Source organism: Acartia tonsa, chromosome 13 (assembly GCF_053477335.1).
Source record: "Acartia tonsa isolate MP-2025a chromosome 13, ASM5347733v1, whole genome shotgun sequence".
Lineage (NCBI taxonomy): Eukaryota > Metazoa > Arthropoda > Copepoda > Calanoida > Acartiidae > Acartia > Acartia tonsa.
Window position 1 is genome coordinate 32,771,368 of NC_137272.1, and position 16,083 is coordinate 32,787,450.

At 30.1% G+C, this 16,083-nt stretch overlaps 1 protein-coding gene across 1 annotated transcript in view; it reads left to right on the forward strand.

Annotated features, from left to right (window-relative positions):
- LOC145335258 (uncharacterized) overlaps window positions 1-16,083 on the forward strand; it is a 75,367-nt gene that overhangs the window by 54,088 nt on the left and 5,196 nt on the right. Inside the window, exons 12-14 of the mRNA XM_080180996.1 lie at window positions 43-113; window positions 3,361-3,440; window positions 5,802-5,842. Of these exons, the coding sequence (XP_080037122.1) occupies window positions 43-113; window positions 3,361-3,440; window positions 5,802-5,842 (192 nt within the window). The remainder of the gene's footprint in view (window positions 1-42; window positions 114-3,360; window positions 3,441-5,801; window positions 5,843-16,083) is intronic.

Sequence of the window (16,083 nt, forward strand, 5' to 3'; positions counted from 1 at the left end):
GAATTTTATAGTAGCGTCGCAACTAAAATAATACTTTTTTAGGGTGAAGATACGCCAACCTCTCGCCAACTGGAAAAAATAATCAAACATCTTGAAGTTGACGGAGTACAACGGTAAGCATAGACGTCCAAGGGGGGGGGGTGAAAATTTTTTATGGGGGGGTAAAAAATATTTTGCGGCGCGCTTCACGCACCATTTTACCCCCCCCCCCATAAAATTTTTTACCCCCCCCCCCCCCCCAAAATAAAAAGCTTGGACGCCCCTGACGGTAAGGGTACAGTTTTCAAACACATTTCTCGTATTGTAGTTTCAAAGGTCTAATGATAGTTTCAATGCCAGAAAATTACAGAACATTGATCAAAACAAATAATACTAAAAGCTAGGAATTGTTCTTCCAGTGTGGCTTCGAAACCTATTAATATCCAATGGGTTAGAACCGGTTCTAAGCCATACTGAAAAATTATGTATCGTCTTATGTCCATTTTTTTACGAAAATAAAAATGTAAAATCATAAGATTAAAACTAGTTTTGTTAGCCCGTGATTTCGGCATATCTTTATTCTTATAATTGTACATTTTTATATCTGCGGAAAGCTGTTTATTATACGATAAGAGAAATAACTATTATTAATTTCATTCAATCGTCTAAAATTTTGTTGCTAGTATTATTGGAATAAAGCATATGTTAATATAATCAAAAATTTTGTATGCTAAAAATTCCTTTTAAGAATAACTAATATTCCATCTAGGGTAATTAATCTATCTATTTTCTGGACTTGTAAAGTTGTATTCTTTGACTGTTGATAAAAATGCAATAAAAAGGAATAGAGAGAGAAAAAGTTCTAGAAAATGTCCTAAAATCCCCCCCTCCCCTCATACCTTCATAAAGCTTTTCTAAAACGTAAAACTAATGCATACCAGTATTTTCTGAGACCTTTAACTTAAGACAAAATAAAACACTACTACTTGATATTGTAGAATAGAGAAAAGCAAAATTGTATAATGAGCCTTGCTCCATTATAAAATATGGGGCCGATGAGATCCTCCATTTATTCTCCATTGTCCTATCCCTTAAGATCCCTGGTTATTATGCAATTATTATGAAGAAGGTCCTTGTGCCAACTCATTCAAAGGTGTTCATTCGTTTCCGCTCATTTACAATTATCACAAAACAAGGATGACAACATCCATAAGTATCAACAAAAAAACATGGACATGGAGATCTAAAGAACATTTAATGATTTGTTAAAATTAGGAATAAAAATGTATTGAAAAAAATCACGAAACCTTTTCACACATTTTTATAACTTTTGCTTTTTATATTATGCTGCATGACTGACAGCCAAACGGACAAAGCAAATTGCATAATGAATATTCATTGATAATGATAATTCGCCAAAAAAATCAACCGTTTATGTTGAATAGCAACTGAGAAAATCACATTTAACCTATATAAATTATAGAGTAGCTTCGCTACTGAAAAGTATATAGGGACATGCTTATTGGTCAGAAAAATCTTTACAAAAAATTCAGTCGTGTAACATTTTTTACCCCCAAAATGTTTTTGACAGACATACAAACAGACTTTTATACAGACAGACATGCTGACAAACTAACACAGAATTGACATGCTGTCGGTCAAACAGACAGAAATACTGTTGAAGCAGAAGGACATACGGACAAACACAAAAAAAAGGCTTTCGGACGGTAAAACTGAGGGACATACCTACGGACATTTAGCTTCGCTACTATAGAGGTTGTTCTGCGGCTGTGAAGAAAAGCCTCTCATCTACGATTAATCTTTTGTTATGGTTAAATTAATGTTTTATAGATATAAATGTTAATATCCTACAAGTTGTGTTCTCATTGATAATAGCTTAAAACCAGGAAAAGAGGCATTTATTAGGAATTTTAATTGTTTTAAATTATTGATTCTTTCTCTTGAATAAACTTTCGAGCACTGATCCCCTCACCGTTTTTTTACAAAATAAATTGAAAATTATCTATTCGATACAATATATGATTTTTTTTACTGTTGCTTAGAACCGGCTCTAATCCAGCAGATAATAATCGGTTTCGAAGTCATACATTTAAGTATATAGCTTTTTAAATAAACTTAAATATGCATCTCTTAGGTACTAAGTTCTTTGATCTCATAATCACAAAATAAAACCAAAATTCTAAAGATATTCTGCAAAAAATTATATAGTGTTAAATTTTTTTTGTCTGAAGCTAAAGATCTTGAAAATTGCTTTATAAATATCTTGTGGGGGATTTAAGCTATTTTCCTGATCTCCCCCTCCCCTTCGCTTAAGGCTATTTTGAAGCAACTAGTAGTTTAATAATGTAGTATGAACAGGCTTTTTTTTAAAGTAATGTAAGTTTTTCTAAAAGCCACAATTTAAATGTCTAAAAAATACAAAAAATATCTTGATTGTATTCAAGTAAAGCGTAATATCATTTTTAATATGTAAATTGAAAATTCATTGAAAAATTCAGATATATAACATCTATCCTCTGAAATTTTTCATAGCTATAAATTTTATATTTTAAATTCAATGAAAATTTAATTAAAACGTTTCGTAGGTAATTATTAAATTTGACATAATTGTTACCTAAAAATGCATTTTATACTTTAAAAATATTAAATAATCAAGAATTTTAAAAAGCCTTAATTTTTTTTTAATGACGATAATATCAAGACCGCAAGGAAAATAGATTAAAACCATCACAGGACCAGTTGGCAGGGCTCGGCAGCCGCGAAAAAAACTCATATTTAAAATGTGTGCGAAAAAGATATTCTGAAAACAGAGATTGTCTGTTTATGAACAGGTTTAGACATCCAGCTGAATTTTAAGGATGTAAAATGACAATTTCACTGAGGCTTACACGCGGCTGCCGAGCCCTTTACAGGAGCACTGTACTGAGGAGCATGACAAAATTTGATTGGCTATTTCTGAGATTCAGTCAGACAGACATATATACAGAATGACAGACATAAGTAAGGAAAGATTGACAGGCAGAAGGAAAGACAGACATAATGAAGGAAAGACTGACAGAAAGAAGAAAGGTGAGACAGACGGACGGAATGAAAGACATACTTACAGAAATAGCAAACGGACTTATAGAGGTAAGGACAGACAGATAGACATACAGACTAAGTATCAATCATCAGTCCCTCAAAAAATCAGCATGTTACGTCATAAAAACGAGGGATTATCCATCTCTTTTTTAGGGGTTTTCTTTCCTACTCCTCCTCTCCTCGCCCCTCATTTTTATGTCGTCATTGAGGGACTTTCTTCGTCTTCTATTTGATGTTAAATTGTCCTGTTAGCAGACAAATGACTGAGTTTATTTTCAGGGTTCGAATGTTTACCGTGATAACACTGGCATATCTCATGTTCTGGTCACCTGTATTCATTATAACTTTGATAAATCCAGGTATAGATAGATATATAGATAAATAGATAATGAGATAGATAGATATATAGATAGATAGATAGTTTATACATGTAACACTGTGATATCTATTAAAAAAATTACACAAAATTACTTATTCTTTAGATCAAAATTATTGGTGAAAAACTTTAGACACTGTTAGTTTGTCCAATAATTAGAGAACATTAGAGAGATTTTAAAATATTAGGGACTAGTTGAATTCAGAGTCCAATGTTTCATCCCTCCCTGGAACACACTAGACAGTTATTTAATTGGTTGAATCTGTCATTCGCAGAAATTATTATTATCTATATTAATTAATTAGGTTTTCCTGGATTTGTCTAGGTCGGTCGTTTTGTTGGAATATGTATTTGTAGGAATACCAAAATATTACTAGGGGTACTTTATTAGATATTGATTGGTTAGTTCAAACTATCCGTGTCCAAATCATAACTGCAATAAGGATCGTGTAATTTTGTTTATCTTAATTGAGGTTGTACCAATAATTTATTGTCCACTGTCTTATCCCTGGATGTAAACCTACAAAAAAATGATGTGCTGAATTTTAATTTCCAAATGTTTACGCAGTTTCCGCGGTGTTTCCTCATCCTATCTCAATATTTATTACTAGCTAAAAAGCTTCAAACTGCCAAAAAAATTACAAATTTTAGAAATTAAAATTTTAAATATATATATCGTTTATACGTTCAAAATTTTGAAAGTTTGAAGCTTTTTAGCTAGTAGTAAATATTGAGGTAGGATGAGGAAACACCGCGGAAACTGCGTACACATTTGGAAATTAAAATTCAGCACATCAAAAAAATAATATATGCACACATGCGAACAATATAGTTGTCCTTTTTATCAGGGATCTAAAGGGATAAGACAATAGCCAATAAATTGATATAAGTCCACATTATTGATACACAAAATTAACCCTTCTCTAAATTATAATTAGTGGTTTAAACTTTCTATCACTCAACTGAATGGACCATCAATCAAAAGTCAATAAAAGTCCTCAAAGTTGTTGAGCCAACTAATAAGAAAACGTTATTGTAAAACTTTGGGGACTAGTGTAATAAACAGCCCAAGGTCCCCTCCCTCCCTGACTTGTTATACTAATTAGATTTTTCCATTGTAATGCTTATTACAGATAAAGTGTGTTTTCTTATTATTTTCCTTTCATTAAAACCAGGGATCTTAATGGATAAGACAATGGACGATAAATTTGTATACAAATGATCTCTTCTGTATATTGGTTTAAAAGTTTTAACACTAATAGTTTGTAACAGTAAATTATATATTAATAAGTACTCAAACTTGTTGTAAAAATATGGGTACCAATGTAATTTTCAGTCCAATGTCCCCTCCCTCCCTTATGAGTCCATAATTGTATCTAGGAAAACAATATTTAATAATTCTTAACTTTATTATAAAATTTTTTGAGATCTAAATATAAATGGCCGATAAATTGATTTACATCCCCAATAATGATACACAAAATTACCCTTAGAAATTAGAATTAGATTAGAATTAGTGATTGAAACGTTTCAACACTCAATGAATCAACCAATGAAATTTCACTAAAGTCCCCAAAGTTGTTAAGCCAACAAATAAGATAACATTACATTATATTCAATGAATAAATTGATCTTGAATCACTAGGTTTTGTAAAAAAGGAAAGCTTCATAATGTTCATGTTACGGTTTTAGGCTATTTATTCAGCATTTTAATTTAGGTTAAACTAGGAGTTAGGGCTTCCTAAGTCTTACATATTTCTTTATATATATACTAGGACTAGCGGCTTTGCCCCCCAGAGGCATCTAGGAGCACAATAATGTTTTCCTTTTAAAAGATTTTTTCTGATTTCTCTTGGGAGGATGGTGGTACCCTCCTTTAAATAGCTATAAACCTTCTTAGAACCTATGTAAAGCTACAATGTAAAGGATTGCCATATCAGCTCAGCGTTTAGCGAGATCCTTCGGTAAAAAACAGATAGACAGACAGACATCCTGTTACTTTAATATAAGGATTGGAGGAAACCCTATCTGCTAGACTAGCCTATGTTGTTTAATAGGATTAAAGCCAGGGATCTAAAGGGATAAGACAATGGCCAATACATTGATGTACATACCAAATTTCAATATAAAAAAATTACACCTTCTATAGATTACAATAAATGGTTGAAGCGTTCGAACTCTCAACTTAATAAACCAACCAAATCAAATTTATTGAAAGTCCCCAAAGATGTTAGTCAAAAAATAAGAAAACTTTGGGGAAAAAATGTAATAAACAGCCCAATGTCTCCTTCCTCCCTGGCATTTTATAGGATTTAAGCAATTGATTGATTACTATTCTATTCAGGATGGGAGTGGGAGGAAGCAAGAAAATCAATGGCTCATGAGGTAATTTTTATCTTATAACCTGCGATCTTATAGACAATGGACGATATATTAACATACATCTCCAATGATAATAAACAAAACTACCTCTTTTGTATATTAAGATTATTGGTTAAAAAGTTTAGACAAAACTACCTTGAAATCAAACAATCAAAATTCAATAAAAGATATTGTGCTAACAAATAAGATAACGTAATTATAAAACTTTGAGTACCAGTGTAATGTTACCCTCCTCTTTTTTTTTTATCCCAGAAAAGAATGAATGATTGTTGTAGAAATATCTTAACAAAATTTGTTACTTGGGTTTTAAAATAGTTTTCAGAGTTTCAAGTTTCATGTGTATTTTTTTGAACGAGAAGCTTTTATATAATTATGGTCGGTTCGTCCGTCCTTTAGTCCTTTTTTGTTAATATATACATGTTAGAATTGTCCACTCGATTTCAAACTTTACATGATGATTCCTGTATTGGTTAAGTACAATTTAGAAAGCATAGTAACTCTATAATCGTTACCAGAATGTCCATTTTAAACCTATTGTTTTTTTAAAACTTTTTTAACAAAAAATTTGTTTAGTATAATTATCCTATTCATCTGTTTTTTGGAATACTGATTCCAAATGTCCTTAAACATTATTATGTATTTAATCAGTTTTTCAACGAATTTACTTACAATTTTGTTCGAACTTCAACATTTATATTCTGATTGTTCAGTTCTTACACTCTACTTGTGTTAATGTTCGTTTGTCCTACCGTTTCAGATCTTCGCTTTTATGGATGTTGTCATCCTTGTTTTTTTATTGTTGTCTACTTGTAAAACATATGTAATGCCTTTTAAAAATTAGATAGAGATAGATAGGAAAAGTGATACCACTATGTAAAAGAGTCTAAGAATAAAATTTCTATAAACATATAAGTGTCGCATTACATGAATTTCACGTATAAATAGGATATAGGGACATCTTTTATCGAAGGTTAATAGCACCTTCCCCTAAACTATTTATAAATCCTTTTTGGGCCTATTAGAAGCGATCAATGGAGATCCCTTGATAAAGACAGACAGACAAACATCCTGTTACTTTTATATAAGGATTTAATCTTGACCATCATTTTATTTTGATGAATTATATGGCACAGTTATGGAATCTTGACCACAAAGATTTTTTTATCCAATCTTGACAAGTGAGGTATTTTTGGAAAGAGGAATATACATAGAAAACGCCTATGTAAATTAGAAAATCCGCAGAAATCATACTTGCAAGTTATTTACAAAAATCTGCAATGTTAATTTGCAAAATTTATATCATGCCTTAAATGACAGATTTAGAAAAAAATCTTTTTATGAAATGTGTTTATCTATAAGTTTAGAACATACTTAAGGCAAAAAAAATTTCTTTAGTGTTACTTTTTTCACCTTATATATGAAAAAAGCAGTTTCTCACAATTTATGATAAAAAATGATATAGGAACAAAAAATATGTTTTTTTTTGATGTAAACACAATAATTGGCATAAAATCAATCACCCTAAATGTAAAAATCAGATGTAGAATCCTTTAAAGAATCAATATAGTGCAAAAAGTAACCAAGACATTTTTGCAAAGTATGAAAATCTAAAGAAAATAGTTCTTTTTGCTGTGATATACATATCAGATAAATGTATATAAAACTAGTGATCAAAAACTATAAAACATGTTATAAGTTTTTTCAACACTGTCATTGTTTAAATTGCACTTTTAGGTTTAAGAATTACCAAAGTAGTGCATAAAAACTCTTTTATGTAGTAATTAAACAAAATAAATGCCAAAAAAACAACTATAAAATGGCCTACTGCATTATAAAAAACGCCTGATTGTTGATTTGAATTTATTTTGTTTAATAACTTAATAAAAAAAGTTTATATGTGCAACTTTGGTAATGAGTAAACCTAAAAGTGCATTTTAATCAATGATAGGGTTGAAAAAAGTTATAACTTGTTTTGTCAGGATGATAGATTTTATGCCAATTATTGTGTTTACATCAAGAAATAACATATTTTTGTTCCTATACCTTTTTTTATCATAAATTGTGAGAAACTGCTTTTTTATATATAAGGTGAAAAAAGTAACACTAAAGAAAATTTGTTTGCCTTAAGTATGTTCTAAACTTATAGATAAACACATTTCATAAAAAGATTTTTTTCTAAATCTGTCATTTAAGGCATGAAATAAATTTTGCAAATTAACATTGCAGATTTTTGCAAATAACTTGCAAATATGATTTCTGCGGATTTTCTAATTTACATAGGCGTTTTCTATGTATATTCCTCTTTCCAAAAATACCTCACTTGTCAAGATTGAATAAAAAAATCTTTGTGGTCGAGATTTCATAACTGTGATGGAAGAGAATATTTTTTATCTTTTCTTTATATGTCAAATTCCTGCTAAAAACTGTGTAAACTAGAATTCAATGTAAATAAATATGTATTCAATTCAACATATTTCTTCCATATTTGTTATACTTCTTATTTTTCCAGCAAAAAATCTGAATATTTTTATAGCATGGATCTGAAGGGATAAGACAGTTGACTATAATTTGATGAAAAGCAAAATTTTCTATAGATTAATGGTTGAAAAGTTTAGACTTTGCTAGCTCAATTTAAGAGCCAACCAACCAAAATTCAATGAAACTCCCCAAAGTTGTTAAGCCAGTGAAAAAGAACACACTATTATAAAACTTTGGGGACTATTTTAATGTACAGTCCAACTAAAAAAAACTTTTACATTGTAGAAACATAAAAACATGTTCTATGAAATAGATATGTATTAGGTAGGGATAAGGGATAGTTAACCTGGCCATAAATTAAGTCCCAGCCTAGTTTTGAATGGGATATTGCAACTTTTACCATTTCCTAAGTAAATAACGTTACTGGAGGCAGCTCCAAATTAGCTATCGCTCTAAACCAATAAGGATCACCTTGTTTTGTATCAACCAATAGACATCTGGAGGCAGACTATATAAAAACTGCGGCAATTTTGGAAGCAGACAATTCTAGAAAAAATAATGATTTGTCTGCTACTAAAAAATAAATAGAAATGGTGTTTGATCACATTAGCTTAATTATTAAATCTGCTAAGAGTTAAACATTAAAAAAGGACCATAGAGAAAAATAATAAATAGAGGAATTAATTTTTGGAAAGTGGGTAGCTAAGAATTTTCATTTGGTAGTTTAAAAATTTAATGTTGTATTTTGAATTTTAAAAAATTCATACGGAATTGATACAACACCTTAACCTTAATATTTGTACTTAACTATGTACAGTACAAATCTACTATTACATAATAGTATCCAAAGAACTTGATAGAATGTTACCCAAGTATTTACTAATTCATTTATATTGAATTTTAATTAGCAATGATATTTCCAAATAATATTTTTACTCATTATTAAAATTCAATTAATACAACCTAAAATCTGTCTGAGGGAAACCCAACGATAGCTTTTAGAAAATTCAAATTACCAAAGTAAAAGAAAAAAAATTTTGGAAGAAAAATAATATCATAACATGATTTTAAAAAAAGCCATCAATATATTGGTCTATAAAAAGTTCAATTTCTACTTTAGATTAGCTACCTGGATTTTATTCTATACTTTATCTACACACACACACACAGCTATTTCATTAGCGTTAATAACGAACTAATGCGCCATCCCATAACTGTTTTTTTAGGCCTAGGCTTGAAATAGGCCTGAAATAATATTTTCCTACGTTTCTCATCCCTTATCCCTGGCACGCTTTTCCTCAACAGTTTAGCGGATTTAAAACCGACACGCAACTAGCGGCCAATGGATCCTATAAATAGACACATTTGCTGAATTAAAACTGGTTTTACCTAAATTGTATCTGTTCCTTCTTCGCGATTATAGAATTTCAAAGATTTTAACAAAAAATGTGTGATGATTTGACTTTAAAATGGCCTTTGATGTAAAATATATATGCTGTATATTACCCTTAACACATGAAAGCAGTAGTTGTTTTAAAAACCTTTTTTTTGTAGATTAATTATAACTTATAAAATTGTCGACGGGGTAACTTCTGACTTTAATTAATGCTTGTTTTTCTTCAAATTACCTTGAAATTTTAAACTTAGAAAGTAAAAACAGTAATAAAAAATAAACATATCATTTAACTAAAAATACTGGCACAATTGATTTACAACATATACTTTTTTTTTAAATTGAAGCTTTTCTACAATTGGGGTCGGTTAGTCTGTCCGTCCGTCAGTAACAGTTAGCTATTTAGGTGGAACAATTACCTTTTTCATTAACTTGGACATGTTAGAATTTTCCTATCGATTTCAAACTTTGCAAGGTTATTCCTGTACTAAATAGATACGGTTTAGAAAGCGTATCAATTCTATAATCATTACCAGAATGTCCATACGCCCATTTTTAATATGTTGATTTTAACTTTTATAAACAACAAATTTTTATGTGTGAAAATTATCTAATTGATCTGATTTTTGGAATACTGATTCCTAGGACAACAAAGTTCAATGTTTAAAGCAAAGCATCTTTATAATCAAGTCCTAAAATGTAATTATGTCCTTTAACATTATCCTGTATTTAAACAGTTTTTTTAATTACGAACAATTAAACAAATTTACTTACACATTTGTTCCGACTTTTATAACTTTATATTCTGATTATTCACTTCTAACACTGTACAATGATAATGTCAGTTTGTCCTACGGTTTCATAGCTTCGCTTTTATAGATGTTGTCATCCTTGTTTATATAGAAACAATTAGCATTGACACTCGAATTTTGTATGTAAAAAAGACACGATAGAATTAAGTTATCAACCACATAAACAATAGATTGTTGAAGACATTAGGCCTTTAATTGATTATTTCAAAGGACTGTTATTAATAATGTATACCTAGTCAAATTAGTTAACAACTTAATAGTTGATTAAGGATACTGTTTAAGGACATTCCTACATTTTTGATATGCTTTGTTTATAACATTCTACCTTTTTGTAGTAGGAATATAAAAAATGTTTCAAATCAACTTTTTGTAAATAGACAACGATTGTAGAATTGCTATGCTTTCTAAATCGTACCTTACTATTACTACAGAAATAACCAACTATGCCAAGTATAAAATCAATAGGACAATTATAAAATGCCTAAATTAACGATAAGATCTATCCTTTATGGACAGACAGACGAACAATAAATATAGAAAACCTTTACATCTCATTTCTGCTGCTTGATTTTAAAAGAAATTAAAATCAAGCAGCATAAATGAGATGTAAAGGTTTTCTAATCTAACCTAAAGACTAACCTTTATTAGTTTGTTAACGTAAAATCCTGCATTATTAAAGATACTTGTTGTATGTATATGCTTCTATCCTTTATTCTTTATCTTAAAAGAGTCTTGTTTTAAAAAAATATAATTATAGATCAACAAGGACCAAAATCTTTGACCTATTTAGATTATGATCACATTTTGAAAAAGGTTTTGCCATGTCTTAAATAAGATACAAAATTAAATAATAATTGTTTTCAATTGCTAAATAATCTTAAATACAATTACACAAGACAATAATTTGGTGTTTAATTAAGATATAATAGCTCAATATAAAAAATAGCGATTATGCCTATCGATTTCAAACTTTGCATGGTCATTCCTGTAGTAGTTTGGTACGATTATAAAGCGTAGCAACTCTATAATCATTACCAGAATGTCCGTACGTTCATTTAAAACATGTTGATAACTTAACAACTTTTTTAACAACAAATTTTTATGTGATCTAATTCTTCGTTTGATCTGATTTTTGGTATATAGATTCCTGGGACAACAAAGTACAATATTATAAGCGATGCAACTCTATAATCAAGTCCTAAAAATGTAAGTATGTCCATAAACATTATCCTGTATCAAGCAGATTTTTTTTAACAAATCTACTTACAATTTTGCTTCGACTCTTGTACTTTTATATTCTGATTATTGAGTTCTGACACTATACAAGTGTTTATGTCCGTTTGTCCTACTGTTTCATTGCTTCGCTTTTATGGATGTTGTCATCCTTGTTCATTATATCAATTATTTTATCCATATAAAATTCAAAATGGTTTAGAACAAAAATATTTACTTTTGTGTAATAAACGGCTAAACATCTAAACAATTAGAATTAATAATTAAAAAGTACTTTTGATATGACTTTTTATATCACTCATAATGCATAAAATAACCATTGTTATCAATCCTAAATATACAGTGTTGAATTGTCTTTAGAAATATTGTTTTAAAACCTCAACAAATATGACAAACTTATATTAATAAGCCATCAACATTAAGATTAAATGCTATTTTAAAGTCAAATCATCGCACATTTTTGGTTAAAATCTTTGAAATTCTATAATCCTGAAGAAGGAACAGATACAATTTAGGTAAAACCAGTTTTGATTCAGCAAATATGTCTATTTATAGGATCCATTGACCGCTTGTTGCGTGTTGGTTGTAAATCCGCTAAATTGTTGAGGAAAAGTGTGCTGGTATTAGGGTAAGATCAAAGAAACATGGATTGGTCAATACCAGAACAAATCCATATCCCCAGCTCAAAAAGTACAATTTTATCTTTAAAGTGTAATAGTTATTCATCGCATCAAATTATAGACAGCTTTCTGCAGATAGCAAATAAAAATTAGAGGATTAATTTTAGTTTTGTTGGCCCCTATTTATCTCTTATTTCCTGGGTAAGGTCGAAGAAAAGTTTTCAGATAAAATTAAGGTTACAATGTGAAATTTATTCCAGGACTTTAAGATATAATATGATAAATCACTATCTGACCCCAATTCCCCCTTCCCCTTCTCTTGCCCTCTTCTATGACGTCAATAGAACACCAGGCAGTGTCATCCAGATAAAGAGCTAATTATATATTTTTACTTCATTCAATATTAGAACCGTTTTAATTTTTTTTTATGTTTTTGTTCATGTTTAAAATAATAGGTCCCAGTGAAGAAATTATGTTAGATAAAATGTAAATTTTTAGCTCATAAATTGATATAATTCCTCAATAATCTAATACATTCTATAGGTGAACTGGAAACAATATCCATTAATTTCAAATATTTTATCCTCCTACCCCCCCCCCCTCCTCCTCCCTTAATAAAACCGAATCATGGAAAGAAAACGAAGTAGCGGGTTTCGTCGTATTTTTAAAGCAGCTATTGATAGGTTATTTTTGGTTTTTAAATAAATTTTAATTATGCTCCGAAGGTCAAACAGCTTTAGAATTTATAAATGATCTCTTTCGATGGGGGGGGGGGGGGAGGGGGTGAGGTAAAACCCAAAGAAAAGTTTTAGAGAATGTGTTAAATCAATATTTCATTGGTGGGCAATATATATTAAAATAAAACTCCTTTCATCTACACAAACCTGACTTGAATTTTATAGCAAAATTTTCATACAATTTCAAAATTGTTTCAACAATAAATCTATAAATATAGATGTATAACCAGACAAATACCTGGATTTCCCTGTTGGGGACCTTTTTCGTCTCTAGCTCTTTTGTAGCGACTTGGCTGTTCTGGTAATGCTGACGATTTTGGTTAATTTTCAAAGACCTTATTGAAGGTCGGCACAGGTTCTCAGGGTGGGGAACTGTTTTATTCTAATATTTCAACCATATTAATAGTAAAACTTCAGAATTTAACAAACAAATAATAATCATGATTTAAAATTAGATACTGGCCTTTTGTACTTGTAATATTAAGGCCACATTATGGCAGGTATAACATTATTGTGTTTTTTATCTATATAATATTCCAATGAAACTTCAAAAGATCAATATAATCGACGAGAATTAGGTGCAGTAATTCAACTACCAACAGACAACCAACAATGGTAGAAATGAATTGATAAAACAATCTATATTTGAATGAACCACTCATAAGTAAAATTAAATACTTTTACTTGAATTCACAAATTTGCCAAAATATTGCATTAAGCCAGTATTTTTATTGAATCAAACCCTATGGATAAGGACATTTAATTTTCATTCATTGTTACATCCCTGCATTTCAATGTAAAGTTGTAATATAATATCTTTCCTACTTGAATTAACAAACTTTGATTAAGGTAACTTGAGGAGTGTTTCTATATTCAAGAAAAAAAACATTATATAAATAGCAAAATATGATGATTTACATTTACACGACTTTTTACAGCAAAAAAGTATTATCATCATCACAGGAGTCATACAAATTTTGGGTATAGTCCCTTTCGTAACATCGCTCCCTATGGGGCGATTCTTCGTATTTTTAACAGTAGGTTTTCTCCTATTTCTAGTTCCTGCGGGGGGCTCTAACCCTGCGGGGCCAATTACCTAACCCTGTGGGGCAATCACCTAACCCAATATAACCTTACCTAACTTAAAATAACCTATAAAAAGCCATTTAAAAAATACGACAAATCGCCCCTTATGGAGTGATGTCACGAAAGGGACTATTCCCCAAATTTTTAGTACATTTTTTAAATGTCCCAAACCAGCTTACACCCGAAAATTAAAAAAAATTGCAGAACTCCTAAATTCATCTTCAAGCCATTCTCCAATGCATTTGAATTTTTTTTATGATATAATGGGATTTCAAAACTACCTGAAAAAATTTTAAATCCATAGAACTTTTGCATGGAGATGAATAAATGTTTTCTGCATATTTTTTTAAAAGTAGAAAATGACTTTAAGAATGTTATGTCAAAAGTATGCTGCGCTATCTTTGAACCGAGACTAGCGCTGGCGATGTCTGTTTTTATCATTTTTAGCAATTTTCTTAGAAAACTGATATATGATTTTTGGATATCATATCTTTGGCCTTATATTTTTATGTTGAAATATGCAGAAGAGTCAAAAACCTGCACATTGCTGAGAAATTGCCGTGCTACTGCTTTCTGTTTCTTTAGAGGCCTGTGCGCTAGTTAGCCAGTAGAGATAGAGAGATTAGATTTTGTACATGTATTTCCAGGCCTCTAAAGTAACTTTTTAGGTCAACAGAAAATTAGATTTAAAAAAGTTTATTTTAAGAAACACGTCTAGTGCATAATATAAAAGGAGAAATTTTATTTGATACAGTCTTCTTTGGTTTCAACAAATGAAAAAGCTATTTCTTAGAAATAAATTTTGCAAGTTTGAAAAAAATCTGCCAAAGTTTTGTTCGTCTCAAACATTCTTTTCAAATAAAATCTGAAAGTTTTAGCGTGTTTGGAGAATACGAGGAATACCAATATAGCGTACAGGGGGCTCAAAAAAAGAATCGATTTTCAAAAAAGGGTTTTTTAACATGGAAAACATCTTTCAATATTTTATTTCTGAAATTTTGTTGAAGGGTTCAAAAATTAAGGTGTTATAATAGCTTTTCTACATGTATTCGAAACCGATATATATCCGCTGGATTAGAACCTGTTCTCAGTCAAACTGCTTCAAATTACATACAATTTACCGAGGAATATTAAAATAAGAATCATAAAATCAATACCAGTTTTATTAGCATGGACCTTCGGCCCCTCGGTGCCATCAAAAATAGTTTTAATCTTATGATTTTTCATTTAATATCTGCAAAAATCTATAATACGGTGAGATAAATACTTATTCTAAAAAGTACATAAATTATCAATCCTTTTATTTTTAATTCAACAAGTCATTAACTTTAAGTTCTTGTCAGATAAAAAAATGTTAAAGCTCTAGAAAGCTCTGTACTGTTTGTGTAGGCTATTTTAAAATAGATCTTTTCAGCGGAAGCAATAAAGCCAGTTATATTTGATTTCTGAACTTCAAACTATTGTTTTGAATTGTGCTAAATATCCGGGATAAAAGAGGATAAGACAACGGCCGATAAATTGATGTACATCTCTAATGATAATACACAGTATTACCCCTTGTGAGGTTACAATAAGAGGTTGAATCGTGTAGACACTCAAGCAATCCATCAAAATTTACTAAAAGTCTCCAAATTTGTTTAGCCATCGAATAAGAAAATGTTTTTAAATGCCTAACCCCTGCGGGGGGCTTATTTGTATATTCATATCTTAACCTAACCTAACCTGTATAGAAATACCTAATTTAATTAATATTTTAACACTTCTGCGTTTGTCCACTCCGACGTTGGGGACTCCTGCGTTTGTCCTGGAACCCTAAACCCTGGCTTTATATGCAGGACCCTGTAGGTAAATAGTTAGTTGAATAAGAGGAATACCAATAATGAAT